Below are 21,371 nucleotides of genomic sequence, written 5' to 3'. Positions count from 1 at the left end.
GGAGAGGAGTCGGTAGAAGACAAAAAGACCACCTACCTGCCTGCGGTGAGTGAGGGAAAGGCCCTCAGAGATAGCTTCATCGCGGGAGATTCCAATGATTTTGAAAGCTTTGGATTCAACAGCGTGAAGCCGAGCCAGGTGTGAGGCAGGAGCACCAGCCCATAGGGGAGAACAGTATTCCATTGAGCTGCGGATGAAAGCCTTGTATGTGGTGAGGAGCTCAGGTGTGCCGAGGAAGGACTTCGCACGACGGAGGATGCCCAGTCGGCGACTGGCTTTGGAGGCCAGCTTGGAAATGTGGTTTTCCCAAGAAAGATCATGGCAGATAGTGAGACCCAAAAGCTTGAGCGACAGAACTTCTTGGAGAGGATTGTTGAGAAAGTAGATGGGAGGGTTGTCCAGTCGATCTTTTCGGAGAGACATAGTAAGAGAGTGAGATTTGTCAGGATTGAAAGACATGTTCCACTTGTTTGACCAGTCTGTGATTTTGTCCAGGTCTTCAGAGGTGAGTGGTGAGTTTGAGGTGAAGGTGGGAGTGCATCAGGGGTCGGTACTAAGTCCACTACTATTTGTAGCTGTGATGGAGGTGCTGGCTCAGAACGTAAAGGAGGGTTTACCGTGGGAGTTGTTGTATGCAGATGATCTGGTGTTGATTGCGGAAAGTATGGATGGACTGAAGGAAAAGATGAACACGTGGAAGGAATGTATGGAGACAAAAGGTCTGAAGGTGAATATCAGAAAGACGAAGGTGATGGCAAGTGGTAAAGCATGTGGTGAGGTGGAAAGAACTGGGAAGTGGCCCTGTGCTGTGTGCAGGAAGGGTGTCGGAGTGAACTCCATTCAATGTACAATGTGCGCTGAGTGGGTTCATCAAAAATGTAGTGGTCTGAGAGGGTCATTAACCAGTGTGGCAGCTACATTCAAATGTAAGGTGTGCACAGAGGGAGCTGCAGATGGAGGAAATGTTGAGTTGGATCTTGGAGACGGCGTGAAGCTGGAAGGTGTGAAAACATTTTGCTACCTCGGAGACATGCTGAATGGAGAAGGTGGATCAGACTCGGCAACGGTTGCTCGAGTGAGATGTGCATGGAAGAAGTTTCGGGAATTGAGTGGCGTGCTGATGATGAGGGGAGTGTCGTTGAAGCTGAAGGGAAAGGTGTATGCTGCATGTGTGAGAAGTGTTATGATTTATGGGAGCGAGACATGGGTAATGAACGTAGAGCAGCAACGAAGGTTGGAAAGGGTGGAAATGCGAATGGTTCGGTGGATGTGCGGAGTATCGTTGAGAGAGAGGAAGACAAATGATGAATTGCGAAAGATGATGGGAATAGAGCCTGTGATTGATGCTGTGAAGAGGAACAGGTTGAGATGGTTTGGTCATGTGTTGAGGAAGGATGAAAGTGACTGGTTGAGAAGAGTGACGGAAATGAATGTAGAAGGAAGTAGAAGACGGGGAAGACCGAGAAAGACTTGGCTAAAGATGGTGGAAGAAGAAATGCGGGCAAGGGGGTTAACAAGGAGAGATGCAGAAAATAGGGCAAAATGGAGAATATTGTCATGGGGACCGCAAGGCTAACCCCCGCTCTAGCAGGGAAAATGGCCTTTAAAATGCATGTTGTATGTTGTTGTTATCCGTATTTAATGACACGATCTTAGAAACCCAGGTTTTCTGGCTTCTTCTTCTTCTTCTATAGTATGTCGCACATGGCTGCTCGCTGCATCATTTCCTAGAAGGTGAAGCTGTGCTGCTGATGTAATGCCCCCTGTAGGTTAGAACAGGAATTTGTATTTTTTTTAAGGTGCCGGATCCACCGACAAATACTGACAGTTGGGACATCCAGGTTTAATGTCCATGAATTGTCCTGCCTGAAAAACACCAGGACGACAGTATACAGTTGGGTCGGAATTTAGACAGCTTTGACGCACTGCCTGCCCAGACTCATTTCATTGTTCAACCAAGTCATGTGATCAGCTGATTGCTCATGGGTTGGTATAGGCTTTCGGGTATGCTGGTGGCATTCCCTGGCCCTTGTTCCAATACTGGCTGCAGAAAGGGGTAATCTATTTATTATGTACACAAATGTGTGGAAGGGTTAGATTTTGGTGTGTGACGATCATGAATGGTCCGGATGCCAATCCGTAGGATACAGAATGTAAACTGTTCAGCCTGGCGGAGGCATGCGCTCTATTGAAGGCCTTTATAGTTTTTAACGTTTTTGTCCAATTTTATTTCCCACGTCCAATGGACCTTATTGTAATACAGAAATCGGGCAGAGGTGTGATGCAATAGGATAAAGTGATATCTGTATGATGTGCTTTACGAATCGGGCTGGTTGATGAAGAAGATTTTTTTTGTGTGTGTATCAGGCGCTGTCTGTGCGCTACTCACCTGGATACATCGTCGCTTCACGAATTGGAATTTCCCCCTACATGCTGTCGCGAATCACTGGTACAATATACGTTGTCCGCGGGTCCAAGAATGGGTACGTTTGTTCATTCAATGATGTCATCGTGTATAATGATGGACATCTTCTCCCACCCCCCCCCCCCCCCCTTCCCACACCTCCTCCCCCCAAGCCCTCTCCCTCCCACACATCTCCCTGCTCTCAAATGTTGTGTTTGTGTGCTTCCCTTTCTCTCCCCATCTTGTCTACCACTCCCTCTTCTTATATATTTTGTTTGTCTGGTTGATTTGTTTGTGAAGTAAATGTCAGCTCTTTCACGAGCCTCGATTCAGTATACAAAAAAAATAATAATAATAAAAAATAATAATAATAATAATAATTTAAAAAATAAAAATAACAACAAAAGTGTGGTGCTGTATTGTGAGCTTCACCCAAAACAGAAACATCATCTAGTTTTAAATTTCCCATCGTTATTGCATTCTTCCTGTATCCTCCTTTACCCAGAATGCTTTATTTTCCATTGCCCAAAAGTGGGTTTATTAATTTGTCAACAAAGCCAGGGGAAAGGGGTATGTGTTTAACGTTTTGTTGGATAGCACACAATAGAGGTGTAATAATGCTCCCTTTAGGGCTAGAGTACCACTTTGGCCTTGGTTTATTTGTAGTTATTTGCTACTTCCTGTTCCTCTGCCACCTATTTCAGTTTTATTGGCAAACATGTCACCCCCAAATACAGTAGTCGATCAGCTTGGTGTGTGGATGTGATTGATGATTTTTGGCTTAAAATGTTAAATCGGACTGTGATTGTATGACCTCAGTAGTTATCCACGTGTCACACAATCTTCTGACACCTCGTGTGTGTGTGTGTGTGTGTGTGTGTGTGTGTGTGTGTGTGTGTGTGTGTGTGTGTGTGTGTGTGTGTGTGTGTCAGTTAGTTAGTTAGTTAGTTGGTTGGTTCGTTAGTTAGTTAGTTAGTTATCCTCACGTTGTTAACACCAAAAGACCACATTGATCAAATTTTTAAGTATGGTTGCAGACGATTGTAAACGGATGTCCTCCTGTGACCTGCGCCAGGCCCAAAGGAGATCAGAGATGCAATGTGGGCCTGAACCTGAAGTTTAGCCAACGCAATGAGGAGGTGCGGGGCTACACACGCCGCGAGGGATCCGAGTGGCTCTACTCCGCAGCCACCGAGGGCCTGCTGTCAACTTACGTCCAGCGGTCAGTGGCTACCTGTGGATTAACGTTATCGCTCAGGGGAATGTAGAAACGTTTTTGTGGAGAAGATTTTGTTCTCAATTATTTGGTTTTGCACGTAGTGTGATGTGTGTATTTATCTACCCTGTCCTGTCTGTTCCATAACTTATTTTTTACCATTTGAGCTTTTGTCCTCAAATCTTCAACAAACCTTTATGAGAATATGAAGAAAATAATTAATAAAACTTACCCTTTTTAACCTGTCATTTTGTTAGTTTGAGTACAAGGCCGACATGGACGGGCTTTGCATTTTGAGATGCTTTCTCGTTTGCCTTTTATTTATTTTCAGTTTTCCTGACCTGTTTCGGTATTTGTCTCGATGGCCGAATGAATATTTGTTTTACGAAGATGACATCTGGCCGTCTGATGAGGAGAGTGGGTGAGTGATTTTTATTTTTATCCCCACATCTTTTGAAGAAAAAAAAACGTGGGGTATTGTAATATACTCCCTCTGTCCATCCGTCACGCTATCTCTTCAAAGGGTTGTGCAGAAATTCACCAATCTTGGTAGTTGTCACCACCACATGGCAAGAAGGTGCAAGAGCAGTATCAGTTTTGGCACCACCCCAGCGCAGGGTGAAAAGGTCAAATACCAAAAAATTACCTTCACTCCTTCGTTGCTCTTTTTCCTGCCTGTGGAACCAACTTCATCATTCTCTTCAATCCCATTTGTCCCTCCAGGTCTTCAAGACAGCTGTTTACCACAATCTCAGATCTTACCCAATCCAAAACCATGTCTTTTCTACCCTCGTTAACCACCCTCCCTCACCTCTACCCTTCCCCAATCCTTCCATCCCTATCCTCATTAACCCCACTCCCTCACCTCTACCCTACCCCAAGTGCCTCCCTCCCTACCCTCGTTAATCCCCTCCCTCACATCTATCCTACCCCAATCCCTCCATCCATATTGTCGTGTGACTACCCTGTGTGGTGAACACCGCAGGGTGACACGGATGACCAAACGAGCTTAATACTACAAAGCGTTCAATCCAGTGGCAGACTGGCAGACCTTTGTTACATGCGAGGGAAAGGAGGCCGAAGAGCACTTACCTGCACGAGTCCACCCAACATCTTCGACGCTGCAATAAATCGACTCACACGACACGGAATTTAAACTATACAAAATTACCGGCTTTATTAAAGAAGATGCCGGTCACAAAATAAAACACGGACAAATAAAACTATAATTCCTAATCGGAGCGCCCCCACACAGACTCGATTACAACACGAGGGATAAAAGAACTGGAAAATAAATACATGTAGTTTGTGGCGCTTATAGTCCGTCAGCTAAGCTAAATATAGCATAACAATTGTGCATTTTGTGAGGAAAGCACCAAATTTTGCACACTAGTAGACTATCATATTATGAAAAGATCTGGATATTGGGCCATCTCAGATTCAGAGATTTGATTTTTGCAAGATTTGCAGATTTTGCAGATTTGCAAGCTGAGATTGCAACGCCAGGGACGGCCGACTCCTTCCTGCGAGCTGCCCACGTCACCCGCACAAGAAGAGCTCATCAAATCACTGCAGCGGCACTGCACATCCTGCAACACCGTGCGTATGAACGCCACTGTATGACATATGCTGATGATGCAGAAGACCTGCCTGAGTTCGAAGACTGGTGTCACCAGAGAGGAGAAGACATTCCCAACTTTCAGTACTGGGCAACTGTGCTGGAACTAGATATGTTGGTACTGGTCTACGTGCGTTCTCTGTGGCAGGCTTCATTCACGATGTACCTTGATGCCCTGACGGAACTGGTCTCATGGTTCCATGCCTTAGACCACACACACTATGCCAGGTGGATCCCTGTTCACCTGAGGGACATGGTTGCACTCCCAATGAAGCACCCAGATGTAGCCAGAGAATTCAGGGCTGGCAACTTCACTGTACAGAAGACGAAGAAGGTGTTCTCTTCGATCCCAATCGAATCGAAATCTTGCAAAAATCAAATCTCTGAATCTGAGATGGCCCAATATCCAGATCTTTTCATAATATGATAGTCTACTAGTGTGCCAAATTTGGTGCTTTCCTCACAAAATGCACAATTGTTATGCTAAGTTGCCCCACTATTAGCTCAAATTGGCTGGTGTATCTCGTCAGGAATCGTCAAAGATCGTCTGAGGCCTTGGCGGGAAAATGCGCTCGCTGCACTGCCGTGGGCACGAACTAGACCTCGCGCACCCACGTTTGCCCAGCCGTGCTCATCTTCGTCGTCTGTGTGCGGGAAACCGCAGTTCTTGGTCCGCAGCTCTTCCTCCTCACGATCACTATCAATATGTCGGAACACGATCGTTCGTGATGAACCTTCCTTGCGCAAGAGCAATAGTGACCGTTCGCTATGGAATCCAGAACGAGATTCAGAAAATGTCGTCATACGACCGTTCACCACCTGATCCAAAATGAAATGGGAAAATGTCCGCCGCTCCAACTATTTTGTACTTGAGGCTCTGACGTCATCCCACGACGTGTCCGTCTCCGCTCCTATCAGCGAGTCTCATCTTAGCAGTCTCGATGCCAATCAAATCCCTGCCAATCACTGCTCTTTGAGGCGTGGCTTCACGGACCTTTTGTGCCTCTGTGCCCACCAAGTCGGTGTTATCAGCGATAGTGCTTTGCCTGGTTTCCGGTTGGTTTTTAATTAGTGTGGTTAATGGCCGATTTCTTACTAGGTGTCTGTGGTGCGGTGTCATAAGGAACACAGGAAAATATTACATAGGCAATTCCATACAGGGGATTAATTACCCATAATCCCTCACTAATTAACAAACCCCACCCATCTCATGGGGACGAAGATACACGTACACGACATCTGGTCTACACAAATGTCCTACTTATGACACATCGAGGTTTCTTATTCTTCATGACAGTCGGAGCACACTTACGTCTATACAAGAGACTAAGTACACTGATGAGCACACTCAGTCGGAGCACACATAGGTCTATACAATTCTACTTGGACTAAGGTATTGCCTACACCCTACAAATGTAACATTTTAAAATTGTTTTGAGGTACTCTGTCTCCAAGCTGTTTGTTACCATGGAAACGAAGAGACACTGGCTTATTATATCTGTTTCGAGTCAACAATGAACCAACCATACACCACTTCAATGCAGTAACGACAAAGGGATTGTAGTGTTATGATTATATTTACTATATTATTATTATTAACGTTATTATTATTATTATGAAAACGATACTTGGTGGGTTATGAAAGCTTCAAGGTAAGGCATGAAGGCATGAAGCCTAAGGCCTATATGTACTGTGTCGTTGGAAGAGCCGTACTGCCGATTCTTTCGATATTTGATGGTCACTTTAACAATCGGTTTGTTTGTGTTTCACACTGAATGAAATGAATGTAAAGTAAAGGTAGAGTGAATGAACTGAATGTAAAGGTAGAGCATGTACCTTGTGATACATGACAGGTTCGACGATATGTTCGGCCTGAACGGCATAGAAATCAAAATGGCGGTGTGTGGAGTCAGCCGTCGTACACCATAATCACATCACAGACATAATCACATCACCACTGTCATGGGACCAGATTCTCAGCACTGATTGGTGTGCATTTGTGAGGTACATACATACATACATACATACATACATACATACATACATACATACACACACACACGCACACACATACATACTGTTACGGCCTGAAGCACACCAAGCCAGGCCTTCAATCACACTGTCTTTATTTATGGATTATCACACGAAAAATCTCTCCCTTCACATAAAACCAAGAAGGGAGAAAAGAGGGAAAAACCAGAGTAGGCCAGTCCAAGAGTAGGCCGGTCCAAGAGTAGGCCGGTCCAAGAGTAGGCCGGTCCAAGAGTAGGCCGGTCCAAGAGTAGGCCGGTCCAAGAGTAGGCCGGTCCAAGAGTAGGCCGGTCCAAGAGTAGGCAGGTCCAAGAGTAGGCAGGTCCACGAGTAGGCCCCAAGGCAGGCCCAACAGTAGGCCCCAGGGCAGGCCCAGTGTTAGGCTGCAGTGCAGGCCCAGCACGAGAGGGTCGGAGTCGGCAAGTCCAAGGTAGGCCCCAGGGCAGGCCCAGTGGTAGGATGCAGTGCAGGCCCAGCACGAGAGGGTAGGAGTAGCCAAGTCCACAAGTAGGCCCCAGGGCAGGCCTAGTGGTAGGCCCCAGTGCAGGCCCAGCACGAGAGGGTCGGAGTCGGCAAGTCCACGAGTAGGCCCCAAGGCAGGCCCAACAGTAGGCCCCAGGGCAGGCCTAGTGGTAGGCCCCAGTGCAGTAGAGGTACGGCAGCAAGAGTTCGATCAACGTCACCCTTCAGGTGGAGAGGCGGCTGCAGGGGGGTTGATCCGGCATACCCTTCAGGTAGAGAGATTGCAGCTGGAAACTCTACAACCCCCGAAAAAGCATTCCGCCATGAGCCCTCCTCCAAAATGGCCACTCTCTCCTCTGAATCACCTTCCTGGCCCCTCCCCTCCCCTGCCCCTCCCCTGCCCCACCCCTGCCCCTCCCCTGCCACACCCCTGCCCCTCCCCTGCCCCACCCCTGCCCCACCATAGGCTTTATACACATGGACCAAACCACCTGGTCTAACTCACAGGGGGGTGGGGGGTAGGAAGAAGAAAAAGGTCACAGACCGTAACAATACATACATACATACATACATACATACATACATACATACATACATACATACATACATACATACATACATATACATACATATACATACAAATACATACACACATGCATACATATATACATACATATACATACACACATGCATACATACACACATGCATACATACACACATGCATACACACATGCATACACACTTTCATACAAACATGCACACATACATACATACACACACACATACATACACACATACATACACACATGTGACATACATGCAAACTGTTCTAGCCGGCTTCTCCCTACCGGCTGCGCCGTAAAAATGTAATTAGGGGCACATTTAATAAAAAATTTATGAAACTTTGTACATGCAATCAACATTGGGGGTCGCATGAAACGGGTAATGATTTTTTGGGGATTTTCCCCTCCCCATCCCCACGATTTATGCCCTTGGGAGTCGATATTTGGTCACAGGTAAAAACGGGAATTTTTTTTTAACTCAAAACCTGATATTCGATCAATCCTGGTGGAACCTTTCGCCATCTTTCAACTTTGCTTTCGTTTGGAAGTGTGGGGATTTGCGATGACGCATTTAGAGCACCCTGTCTTTGCCATCTTCTCCTTAACCTCATAATGAGTCGGATGTACTATTTTGGAGCTCACATTGCGTTGTAAGTTTCGTGTCACGATGAGTAAATCGGTTGTCTCCAAAAAAAAATTCTAAATATCCATCTCTTCTTTGCGGTTTAAGTGATGCGTCGCATAATATTGTTGCCATGGTATTTTGAATCCTCGAGGTCATCTCGTGTGTTCGATGATCGAGCATTTGTTTGAACCGATCGATCAAGTGCATTTGCTCAAACCCACCGTGGTTTCCGACGCGTCGGTAATTTGTTTGGGAGGCTGATGGTATCCTGGTGAATCGGTCCATTCAAGTAGGCCAAGGTGCGGTTATCCTCGGAGCTGTATTCCGCAAGATCACAACAAGCCATGACAGGGCCCACACGTGGCTTTGGAAGCCTCTATGGTCCTATGGCCGATAATTATCCCAATAATTTCATTGCTTCAGGAGTTTTGATCTCCATAGTAACCCCAGAGGTGAGGGTTATCTTCACAGGTTAGCCAAATGGTGTTTTGCACAAAAAACACACAGCAGTGAGAGGTAACTTGGGTGAATGTACTGTACGCATGATACCCTTTTATAAAGATGAGTCGCATCTCTCTTGTTTTTGTTGTTCTCAGTGCAGACTATATTCAGGTCATTACTCAGTGGCTTCGGTCGCTCCCGATCTCCTCCATCGCCCGCACGTCTTGTGGCCAGAATATCCTGGACCCCGGGGTGGTGGCAGCAATTTCCCATGTTGTAGACGACGCAAAGGTGCGCGATGGGTGGCACTGCATTATTTTGTTTTGCGGCACACGGGATTCTTGATCCGCTGGGCCCGTGAGGCCTGCAATGCTCGTAGCTTTCGTAAACATCATGGATTGTCCGATTGATGTGCACGGCGTGGATGTCTTTTGTTTTAGGTGAAACAAACAAACAAGAAAGTGAAGTTAAACGTGAAGCCACACCTGTTGTACAAGGTAACCTGTCAGGATGATTTATCATTTTCATCGTTATTATGCATATTGTCAGGATGAGTATTTTTATTATTATTATTATGATCATTATTATTGTCCATATTGTAACGATTGTTATTTTGTGGGATTGTATGCTTCGCAGAAGTAATTATTTCTCGACACTTTTCCTTTTTCTCACCCAGGTTGACGCTCCTTCCAATCATGCCGCCCCCGATCCCAATGCCAAATTCCACCTGTTTGACCGTGTGGTCAATGTGCGGACAGGATACCCCCCTCCGCTCGGGCTCAGGGGCACCATCATTGGCATTTGTGGGGGTGAGTTTGACCCAACCCCCCTTCCGAAACGCAGCGTGGGTGGTGACAGGTGCAGAATTTGCTCAGGCAACCTCTAAATTAGTCTTGAAAACGAATGTTTCATTCATTGAAGGATGCGTTTCAGTTATATTTGGTGGTCGTGTTGTTTCAGCCGAACACGAGGCTGAGATTGTTTACGAGGTTCTGTTTGACAGCGAGTTCTTGGGAGGACAGTCCATCAGGTGATTATCTTGTAACTTGTGGTTGCACCTATTCTGCAGCTCGACCAGCGCTCCCGATGATTTATTCAAATGTTTGCATCTTGTTGGTTTTTTAACAGACGTTTTTGATAAATTGTAGCAATTTCCACGTGTAGCATAAGGCAACTCCAACATAAATAAAATAACCGTAACTCGCGGTGTACAGTTTATTTCATTAGTAAATGCATTGCTGAAACTCCTTCCGTATAGCACGGAACTCCGTAGTTTTTGTAACGACACATACGGAACGGAGGTTTCCGTATTTTCGTCATCAGAAAGGCATGCCGCGATTTTTGGGGAATCGAGGTGCCAGTTGTGGAAAGGACGAATAAGTGGTCGTGCTGAATGAAGGCTAGTGCCGGTCTGAGTCAGCAGACAGGAAGAAAAATAGATGAAATCAACATAACATTGACTGAGGTATGATGACCGCTTTGGGAAGTAAAGAGAAGCTGACGTTTCCAGCATTAACCGCAGGTTCCGACGAGGGGGTATTGCCAAAACCTTGCTTTCCATGCGTTTAGCACACCTCCACCTGTTGATTTCATCCAAATTTGGGGTTATGTTTGTTATAGTCTGGGATCCGAGGCCTGGAAATGTGTAAAAAAGTGATTTTGAAGTGACACCCCTGCTATAAAATGTTTGACCCCTAGATCATGTCTGTGGGGGTGTTAGCCACCGGAAAAGTGACTTTAGCAAGGTAGTTTGGATTGCGCGAATTCTGTAAGGACGTTTTTAAACTTGGGGCGTCAACTGTAAAAAAGCAAGAAATTTAGGGGTAGGGGAAATTCAATTGACCATATATCCCATAATACAGGGGTGAGTGCAACAAATTACCACTCATTCTTTTTGTTATAAAGTTGGCTTTTATATGAAACATGATTCAACGTGATTGGACCATCCATGAGGTCAGCAGAGGTCAAAAGGTCACGGAAAGTGGGTTAAGCTGAAAATTTAGCTCCTTTATCAAATAATTCACATATGTATATGTCACAATATGTTCTTTGCATCCCTCTACTGTTTCTGGCCTATATTGATCGTAATAGTGATGGTTTACTGTGGTGGTTGATGCTTTTCATCTTCTGTGTGGTGCTAGGGATTATTATGCTACATTTGTTTCAGCAACTTGCTTCACTCTTGCTGATCTTTATGATTACCATCGATCTTCAGCCTCCCTAGCTGGAGCAAGCTTCCTTCTTGTCAATTATTATTTACCACTCAACCAACGACATATCGAAATTCCCGTGTGGAAGCACTGAATGACATATCGAAAGTGAAACCGGTAGCCATATTCCTTTTTCTGTCAGGAGCTGAATGGAATGCTGATTCCCGTCCAAAAACCGTAAAGTAAGAGCGAAATATGAACTTAGAATAGTTAGATAAGAACATTATATAGTTAGGAATATTTTGTACATATTTTCCTGTCATTCAAGCAATTATCGGTTCACTAGCGTTCGAGAGAAAAGTATAGGTAAATTTGACTAGTTTCCTCATTGAATCTTGAAATGTTATAACGTTGTGAAATCATGATATTTACGAATCTAATATATTTCACAGTCGACCCTGATTTACTACACGTGATGGTGTTGATTGGTTTTGTGTGGCGTGGGGAATATGTTTCATTCTGGCCTGGCACCAGGTTCGCCCGAAGATTCGCCTGATGCGAATACAACATTATTAATTTTGTTCCATTTGTAGATTGTATGAAGTCTTAGAGTGTCTTTTTATTTCTTACAGGTGCTGACCCCTGGCGTATAAAGATGGAACCTGTGGCTCTGATAGCTGGTAAAGGAAACAAATGCAAACTCTCTTCTAGTGTAAGTGACGATTCGAAATGTATCGTCTGCCAAAGTACAACAGATGATCAGGGACCTCTGTATAACCTGACGAAGAGAGGGTTCACGACATTCAAGAACGCGGTGGAAATAAGGAAGGATGACGTTTACAGCAGAGTGTGGGACGATCTGCAGAATCAGGACCAATTTCTTTCAAAAGGACCAATGTGTCATGAAAAATGCCGCAGTAGTTACACCCTCAAACGGTCTTTGGACAATCTAGTATCCGCCAAATGGTTTAAAGCCGAGCAAGGAGAAACATCAGGTGAACGGGAGGACAGGAGGAGTTTAACGGACTTTAAGGCAGTGTGTTTCCTGTGTGAAAGGGAACGCGATTCCAAAGGCGATAGGACATTAACTTTAGCCAGCACAGTTGACAGGCAGAAGTCAATCCATGATAAGGCAAAGGTGTTGAGGGATGAGGCGGTCCTTTTGAAAATTGAGGGCCATGGTGATTAATGATTATTGTCTTGACCTCATAGCTAACGATTTCCGCTATCACTTGAGGTGTATGAACAATTTCATGAACAGATGATGTAAAGCTTCGGAACAGACATGTGACAGTAAAGGTGTCACTGAATATGACAAAGGCTTCCAAATGCTTGTTTCAGAAATTTCACCTGGACTTCTTATTAACAAGCATGTCTACCACCTTGGCCAGCTGACCAATAGATTTACGGAACTTCTCTCACAACAGGATGTAGTCAGTAAGAAACCCTACAGAACTGATAGGTTGAAAAAGCGATTGTTGAAGCACTTTGAGTCTGACATTCGATCCTTCACTTGCGACAGATAAACTAATGAACATATCCACAGGTCAGATTATTGCAGCAACTACCCTGGTAGATGCCAAACGTCTAGGCTTGGAGGCAATGGATGCTGCCACGACGACGAATGCAGACAAGATTGTCCAACCAAAGATAGAAACATTCGCCACGCATCTGAAGAAAAGTAAGAAAAAGATGGACACTGTGAAAGAAGTCATCAGAGAGGAGAGTGCAGTGACAAGGGCACTTTGTTTCGCACAGGACCTGAGTGATGAGGCACGGACTGAGGCATTTAGTTACGAATGGCTTGAGTACCCTCCCTCGTTGTTTGAGCCAGAGAAGAATGGATTTTCCATGCGCAAAGGTTGCAAATCCAACTATCTATCCACTCTACAGGCAGAGGTTGCCGAGTCATGGGAACCGTTAAAAGAGTTGCCGCCTTCTGCATCTGATGCAGTTTATGTAGTCGATGCAATGGCATTCATCCAGCGGTTCAACACACTTGGTTCGAGTACATTTGACCAACTTCAGGAAAGGTACAGGAAAAAACTCTTGAACATGAACCCAGACATTGCACTGAAGTGCATTTCGTGGGCGATCAATATGATTTTGGGTTAAAGAGGCTAAAAGGGGATGAACGCCAGAGACGGGAGTCAAATACCAACTTGCCAGAGTTTGTTCCAGCGGACATCATGAAAATCCCTGATTGGAACACATTCCTGTCAAACCCTTGTAACAAGACCAATCTGCTGTCGTATCTTGCTTCACGTTGGTCCCAGGAGTCTTCCTGGCCTGATGGCTTCTGCCTGGTCCTTGGGGTCAACGCCCAGGCAACTCGTGTGACGCAGACGGAACATACCAATGTTGATGAGCTGTACTGCCCTAACCACGAGGAGGCGGACACCAGAATCTTTGCTCACATTGCTAGCTGTGACAACAGCGTAGTTGTCATTCAGGCTACAGATACAGATATCATCGTCTTGTCAATGTATCATTTCCCTCGGTTGACAAACGTTGTTGAGTTATGGGTGGAAAAGGATGATCTGTTCCTCCCCATCCATGACTTGGTGAATGAGTTGGCCAAAGCAGTTGGAAAGGCACTCACGTATTGGCACTCACAGACACACTGATCATCTCCTACATTCTGTCAGGTTGTGATTCGGTGAGCTATCCTTTCAAACGGGGTAAGAAGAGAGCAGTGAAAGTCGCATTCCAGCATGTTCACAAACAGCCAGCGTTGTCCAATTTCATCCGACATGAATCCGGACCTTCTGCACATGATCAGGTGATAACTGAAGCACGAAGCTTCTTTTGTGATCTCTACGGCAAGCCAGGGTATTCATCCCTGGATAAGCTCCGTGCCCACTTGTTTGCATCTAGCAAACTAGATCTGCGCTCCCTTCCTCCAACAGAAGATGCTTTTCACTTCCACGTTCTCACGAGCCTTTGTCAGATCAGCTTATACAAGCAAGCTTCACTCAGCAATCCAGTGCTTCTTCCACCTGAAGAGTATGGCAGGCGTGTGGATGGTGACAGGTTAATTCCTGTCATGAAGAGCGAGCCATCAAAGCCTTCTGCTGCGAAGTTGAAGTACTGCAAATGTAAGAAGAAACCGAACTGCCTGAGGAATTGCCCTTGTGCGAAAGCTGGAGTACCATGCATGCATCATTGCATGTGCCTGCAATGGCGACAGAGAAAAATGTGGACGGCTTCTGACTGATGACGGTGATGATGATGAGTAAATAGAGGTAATGACACTTTTCTAGACAGTATGTGGTATGACTTGTCGTTTTAAAACACTAGGGCATGCCCGTACTATATCTATATCTAAAATTATATCCCCCCCCCCTCTATTTACATGAAATGGTTTGGTCCAAAGCGAACGGCTTGCGAGTACGGTGACAATCCCCCCCCTCTATTTACATGAAATGGTTTGGTCCAAAGCGAACGGCTTGCGAGTACGGTGACAATCCCCCCCCCTCTATTTACATGAAATGGTTTGGTCCAAAGCGAACGGCTTGCGGAGTTTGGTAAAGAAATCGCCATAACGTGCACAAACGCGCAGGAAAGCGAAAGAATCGCAAATTAGTTTTAATTAGTTTTAAAACATAGTTTAACGCCAACATAGCGGCAACATAGTTTGCCAACGTGAAATAAATGAATACGCTCTCAAATGTGCCGTCCGAGGCAGAGTCTGTTCGGCACGTTCGGCACACGTGATAGCTCGCTGCTCTCTGATTGGTTGAATCGTTTTTTGGACATAGCTCGGTAACTACTTGTCCGATTAATATGAAACCTTGAAAAGGCACATCCTCGGGTCCCCAGCAATATACCTGGCAAGTTTCAAGTATATCGAACCCGTGGTTGTCGAGAAACAGCGGTCACAGACATACATACATACATACATACATACATACATACATACATACACACAGAGATTACTGGAATTATAGATAGATGTTGAAGAGTACCGTGCAACTAGATAGTGTGAATGCCCGATTTTGGTGATTTTTTAAAAGTTATGCAAATCTAAAGTGACATACATGCCAGTAAGTTAAGTTCAGTTGGGGCATTTCTTTCCCAAAAACATGAGGGGTACAAACAACATATTTTGGGTGTAAAAGTTTGGCTATATTGAGCTTGAAGTAGGAAAAATGTGATTTTATTTACTAAAGGAGCTAAACTTTTAGCTTAACCCACTTTCCGTGACCTTTTGACCTCTGCTGACCTCATGGATGGTCCAATCACGTTGAATCATGTTTCATATAAAAGCCAACTTTATAACAAAAAGAATGAGTGGTAATTTGTTGCACTCACCCCTGTATTATGGGATATATGGTCAATTGAATTTCCCCTACCCCTAAATTTCTTGCTTTTTTACAGTTGACGCCCCAAGTTAAAAAATGTCCCTACAGAATTCGCGCAATCCAAACTACCTTGCTAAAGTCACTTTTCTGGTGGTTAACACCCCCACAGACATGATCTAGGGGTCAAACATTTTATAGCAGGGGTGTCACTTCAAAATCAAATTTTGAGGTCTCGGATCCCAGACTATTAGGTACAAAAGAGAAACGAACTTGTTTTTCATGAATTGTTACCGTCTTGCCAGATGTGAAGGTAAGCAAGGATACCGCGTCCCACCATCAGCTGTCGTCAACCTTTCCCATGGAAACCGTATGACTTCCGATTCCTACCAAAACAGAGGGGAACTGGACAACACTCACACCATGCCTCACTCGTTTCCTGGCAAATCCCAGAGACCAATCGTCGGCCTCAATCATTCCCCACACTCTCCCTTCGTACCTCTAAGGGTATGTGATCTTGTGTAAAGCAGTATGACTGAAGTATGCCATTCGCATCATCTGTTAAACGACCCCCACTCTCCCCCGTGTGTGACCCACTCTCCCCCGTGTGTGACCCACTCTCCCCCATGTGTGTGACCCACTCTCCCCCATGTGTGTGACCCACTCTCCCCCGTGTGTGTGACCCGCTCTCCCCTAGCGTGTGTGACCCGCTCTCCCCCGCGTGTGTGACCCGCTCTCCCCCGCGTTTGTGACCCACTCTCCCCCGCGTGTGTGACCCGCTCTCCCCCGCGTGTGTGACCCGCTCTCCCCCGCGTGTGTGACCCGCTCTCCCCCGCGTGTGTGACCCGCTCTCCCCCGCGTGTGTGACCCGCTCTCCCCCGCGTGTGTGACCCGCTCTCCCCCGCGTGTGTGACCCGCTCTCCCCCGCGTGTGTGACCCGCTCTCCCCCGCGTGTGTGACCTGCTCTCCCCCGCGTGTGTGACCCGCTCTCCCCTGTGTGTGTGACCCGCTCTCCCCCGCTTGTGACGGGGAGGGGGAGGATTTGAGGTCTTGAAGTCACATTTTACATGAGACGTAATTCTACATTTCAAACTGTATTTCCCATGTGCACGCACATGCATTCACATGTTATCGGAAGTAAATACATTGTCGATAATATCATTTGTGGGTCTGATAAATTGGCAGTAACCATTTTGTAAAACTGAATGTGCAGGTGCAGCATCTAACTCAATATGTCCAAATGTCACACACGTCCATGCCCGTGGGATTCCCATGGGTGACCACACTAGTCTGTTAATAAGCCACGTGAGAGAAGCTGCGAGCACATTGTACCTGAGAAACATGCATGTGGTCACTGCAGTATGATTCATCTTTCATAATCATAAACATCTTTATCATTCAATATCCTGAAAATTCCCTCGTATTTCAGGATGCTAAACAAGAGAACGAGTTCACGTCTGCATGGGAATCTACTCAGTCGAAGGTATGCCAGGGTGTACCCCGGCAGTTTTGTACACCCAGAGCAATTGTCTTGGTACAAAGCTTTGTGAATTGGTACCTGTGCCAAGTAACTGTAACAGAAAGTTTGTTTTGACTGTTTTATACACGTGATACCTGTTGCTCTTTTCCAATGGATTTGTGTGTCTCTCGAATTTCCCACCCGTTCAGGACCAAAAACCGGCGGTGTACATACTGAAAAGGCAAGTGCCCCCAGGATCCAATGGGAATCCGGTCACACCGGCAGCACCTCGAGCAGTGGTACGCAATCATATCTAAGATGGCATCTTCTTCATCTGGATTTTGTGAATGGCAACATTTTAAATCTGGAAGTCTGAATTCTTGATCCAATTTGTTGATTTTGGTTTTGCGGAGTGGACTGCGCTGCTTCCTCCTTGCAGTTACCGTTTGGGACATTGGTTTATCAGGTGCATGTGATTGGGATTGATATGGACAGTCCAAACTTGGCTCATCACAAACCCCCATGTGTGTAGAAGATTAGTTTATGATTGGGATATAGACAGTCCTAACTTGGCTCATCAATAACCCCCATGTGTGTAGGAAATGAGTGTATGATTGGGATATAGACAGTTCTAACTTGGCTCATCACTATCCCCCATGTGTGTAGGAGATGAGTTTATGATTGGGATATAGACAGTTCTAACTTGGCTCATCACTATCCCCCATGTGTGTAGGAGATGAGTTTATGATTGGGATATAGACAGTTCTAACTTGGCTCATCACTAACCACCATGTGTGTAGGAGATGAGTTTATGATTGGGATATAGACAGTCCTAACTTGGCTCATCACTAACCCCCATGGGTGTAGGAGATGAGTGTTATGATTGGGATATAGATGGTCCTAACTTGGCTCATCACTAACCTCCATTTGTGTAGGACATGAGTGTTATGATTGGGATATAGGTCGTCCTAACTTGGGTCATCACTGACCCCCATTTGTGCAGATGAGTTTATGATTGGGATATAGATGGTCCTAACTTGGCTCATCACTAACCCCCATTTGTGTAGGACATGAGTGTTATGATTGGGATATAGACAGTCCTAACTTGGCTCATCACTAACCCCCATTTGTGTAGGACATGAGTGTTATGATTGGGATATAGATCGTCCTAACTTGGGTCATCACTATCCCCCATTTGTGTAGATGAGTTTATGATTGGGATATAGACAGTCCTAACTTGGCTCATCACTAACGCCCACGTGTGTAGGAAAGGAGTTTATGATTGGGATATAGACAGTCCTAACTTGGCTCATCACTAACCCCCATTTGTGTAGGACATGAGTGTTATGATTGGGATATAGATCGTCCTAACTTGGGTCATCAGCCATCACTATCCCCCATTTGTGTAGATGAGTTTATGATTGGGATATAGACAGTCCTAACTTGGCTCATCACTAACGCCCACGTGTGTAGGAAAGGAGTTTATGATTGGGATATAGATGGTCCTAACTTGGCTCATCACTAACCTCCATTTGTGTAGGACATGAGTGTTATGATTGGGATATAGGTCGTCCTAACTTGGGTCATCACTGATCCCCATTTGTGCAGATGAGTTTATGATTGGGATATAGATGGTCCTAACTTGGCTCATCACTAACCCCCATTTGTGTAGGACATGAGTGTTATGATTGGGATATAGACAGTCCTAACTTGGCTCATCACTAACCCCCATTTGTGTAGGACATGAGTGTTATGATTGGGATATAGATCGTCCTAACTTGGGTCATCACTATCCCCCATTTGTGTAGATGAGTTTATGATTGGGATGGAGACAGTTCTAACTTAGCTCATCACTAACCCCCATGTGTGTAGGAGATGAGTTTATGATTGGGATATGGACAGTCCTAACTTGGCTCATCACTAACCACCATGTGTGTAGGAGATGAGTTTATGATTGGGATATAGACAGTTCTAACTTGGCTCATCACTAACCACCATGTGTGTAGGAGATGAGTTTATGATTGGGATATAGACAGTTCTAAGTTGGCTCATCACTAACCACCATGTGTGTAGGAGATGAGTTTATGATTGGGATATAGACAGTTCTAAGTTGGCTCATCACTAACCACCATGTGTTTAGGAGATGAGTTTATGATTGGGATATAGATGGTCCTAACTTGGCTCATCACTAACCTCCATTTGTGTAGGACATGAGTGTTATGATTGGGATATAGGTCGTCCTAACTTGGGTCATCACTGACCCCCATTTGTGCAGATGAGTTTATGATTGGGATATAGACAGTTCTAACTTGGCTCATCAGTCATCAGCTCATCACTAACCACCATGTGTGTAGGAGATGAGTTTATGATTGGGAAATAGACAGTCCTAACTTGGCTCATCACTAACCACCATGTGTGTAGGAGATGAGTTTATGATTGGGATATAGACAGTTCTAACTTGGCTCATCACTAACCACCATGTGTGTAGGAGATGAGTTTATGATTGGGATATAGACAGTTCTAAGTTGGCTCATCACTAACCACCATGTGTTTAGGAGATGAGTTTATGATTGGGATATAGATGGTCCTAACTTGGCTCATCACTAACCTCCATTTGTGTAGGACATGAGTGTTATGATTGGGATATAGGTCGTCCTAACTTGGGTCATCACTGACCCCCATTTGTGCAGATGAGTTTATGATTGGGATATAGACAGTTCTAACTTGGCTCATCAGTCATCAGCTCATCACTAACCACCATGTGTGTAGGAGATGAGTTTATGATTGGGATATAGACAATTCTAACTTGGCTCATCACTAACCCCAATGTGTGTAGGAGATGAGTGTTATGATTGGGGTTTATGGCTCCGCCGACGAAGTCACGAGACGCATTATGTTTTCCGGTTGTCCGTACATCCGTCCTTCCATGATAAGTTTTCGTTACCATGATAACTTAAGAACGGCAAAAGGGATCCAAGTCAAACTTGGTACAAGTATGTATCATGATGTAAAGATGAACTGATTAGATTATGGGGTCAAGAGGTGTGAAGGTCAAGAGGTTCAAATGATGAAATAGGTCAAGTTCGGTCAAAAAATTATGTTACCGAGCTAACTTGTCGACCAATGATGGGATTTCGGAACAAACTTGGAATAAGTATATATTATGATGCAAAGATTAACTGATTAGATTTTGGCATGCAAGAGGTCAAAGGTCAGAGTCTATAATGGGTTTTCGTTATTGCGATAACTTGAGAACGGCTGAAGGGATCCAAGTCAAACTTGGTGCAAGTATGTATTATGCCAAGATTAACTGATTTGATTTTGGGGTCAAGAGGTAAAACGTTATAGGTCATGTTTGATAAATTTTTTGTTACTGAGCTAACTTGTGAACCAATGATAGGATTTTCACCAAACCTGGTACACGTATGTATAATGATGTAATAATGTGAGCGGAGGCATATCTGTTGATGTTGTGACATTGCAGAGTGCCGTTGTGGCTCCATTTTCCTTGCCCATGATCCTCAGGGTTCTTCCCACAATTTTCAAGTGAATATCCTGTGTGGTATAAATGAGTTCGGGGTTTTGGGGATTGAGGATTTGTGGAGCCGTGGATGGTTCGATAGCTTCACGTATCAAAGGTTCACTGTTGGCTTCACCGCAGCTACATTCAAGTGTAAGGTGTGCACAGAGGGAGCTGCAGATGGAGGAAATGTTGAGTTGGATCTTGGAGACGGCGTGAAGCTGGAAGGTGTGAAAACATTTTGTTACTTAGGAGACATGCTGAATGGAGAAGGTGGATCAGACTTTGCAACGGATGCTGGAGTGAGATGTGCATGGAAGAAGTTTCGGGAACTGAGTGGCGTGCTGACGAGGAGGGGAGTGTCGTTGAAGCTGAAGGGAAAGGTGTATGCTGCATGTGTGAGAAGTGTTATGATTTATGGGAGCGAGACATGGGTAATGAACGTAGAGCAGCAACGAAGGCTGGAAAGGGTGGAAATGCGAATGGTTCGGTGGATGTGTGGAGTATCGTTGAGAGAGAGGAAGACAAATGATGAATTGCAAAAGATGATGGGAATAGAGCCTGTGATTGATGCTGTGAA

General features: G+C 45.1%; 1 protein-coding gene across 1 annotated transcript in view; it reads left to right on the top strand.

The window, feature by feature from the left end:
• Positions 1-21,371, top strand: part of LOC137417610 (5'-3' exoribonuclease 1) — a 90,801-nt gene that overhangs the window by 54,602 nt on the left and 14,828 nt on the right. The window contains exons 25-34 of the mRNA XM_078770497.1: positions 2,368-2,483; positions 3,480-3,626; positions 3,952-4,041; positions 9,517-9,652; positions 9,802-9,858; positions 10,038-10,170; positions 10,322-10,391; positions 16,118-16,319; positions 17,242-17,295; positions 17,481-17,570. Of these exons, the coding sequence (XP_078626623.1) occupies positions 2,368-2,483; positions 3,480-3,626; positions 3,952-4,041; positions 9,517-9,652; positions 9,802-9,858; positions 10,038-10,170; positions 10,322-10,391; positions 16,118-16,319; positions 17,242-17,295; positions 17,481-17,570 (1,095 nt within the window). The remainder of the gene's footprint in view (positions 1-2,367; positions 2,484-3,479; positions 3,627-3,951; positions 4,042-9,516; positions 9,653-9,801; positions 9,859-10,037; positions 10,171-10,321; positions 10,392-16,117; positions 16,320-17,241; positions 17,296-17,480; positions 17,571-21,371) is intronic.

The sequence above is a fragment of the Myxine glutinosa genome, chromosome 1 (genome assembly GCF_964187855.1).
Source record: "Myxine glutinosa chromosome 1, kmMyxGlut1.1, whole genome shotgun sequence".
NCBI classification, from domain to species: domain Eukaryota; kingdom Metazoa; phylum Chordata; class Myxini; order Myxiniformes; family Myxinidae; genus Myxine; species Myxine glutinosa.
This window is presented reverse-complemented; position numbering and strand designations above follow the sequence as displayed.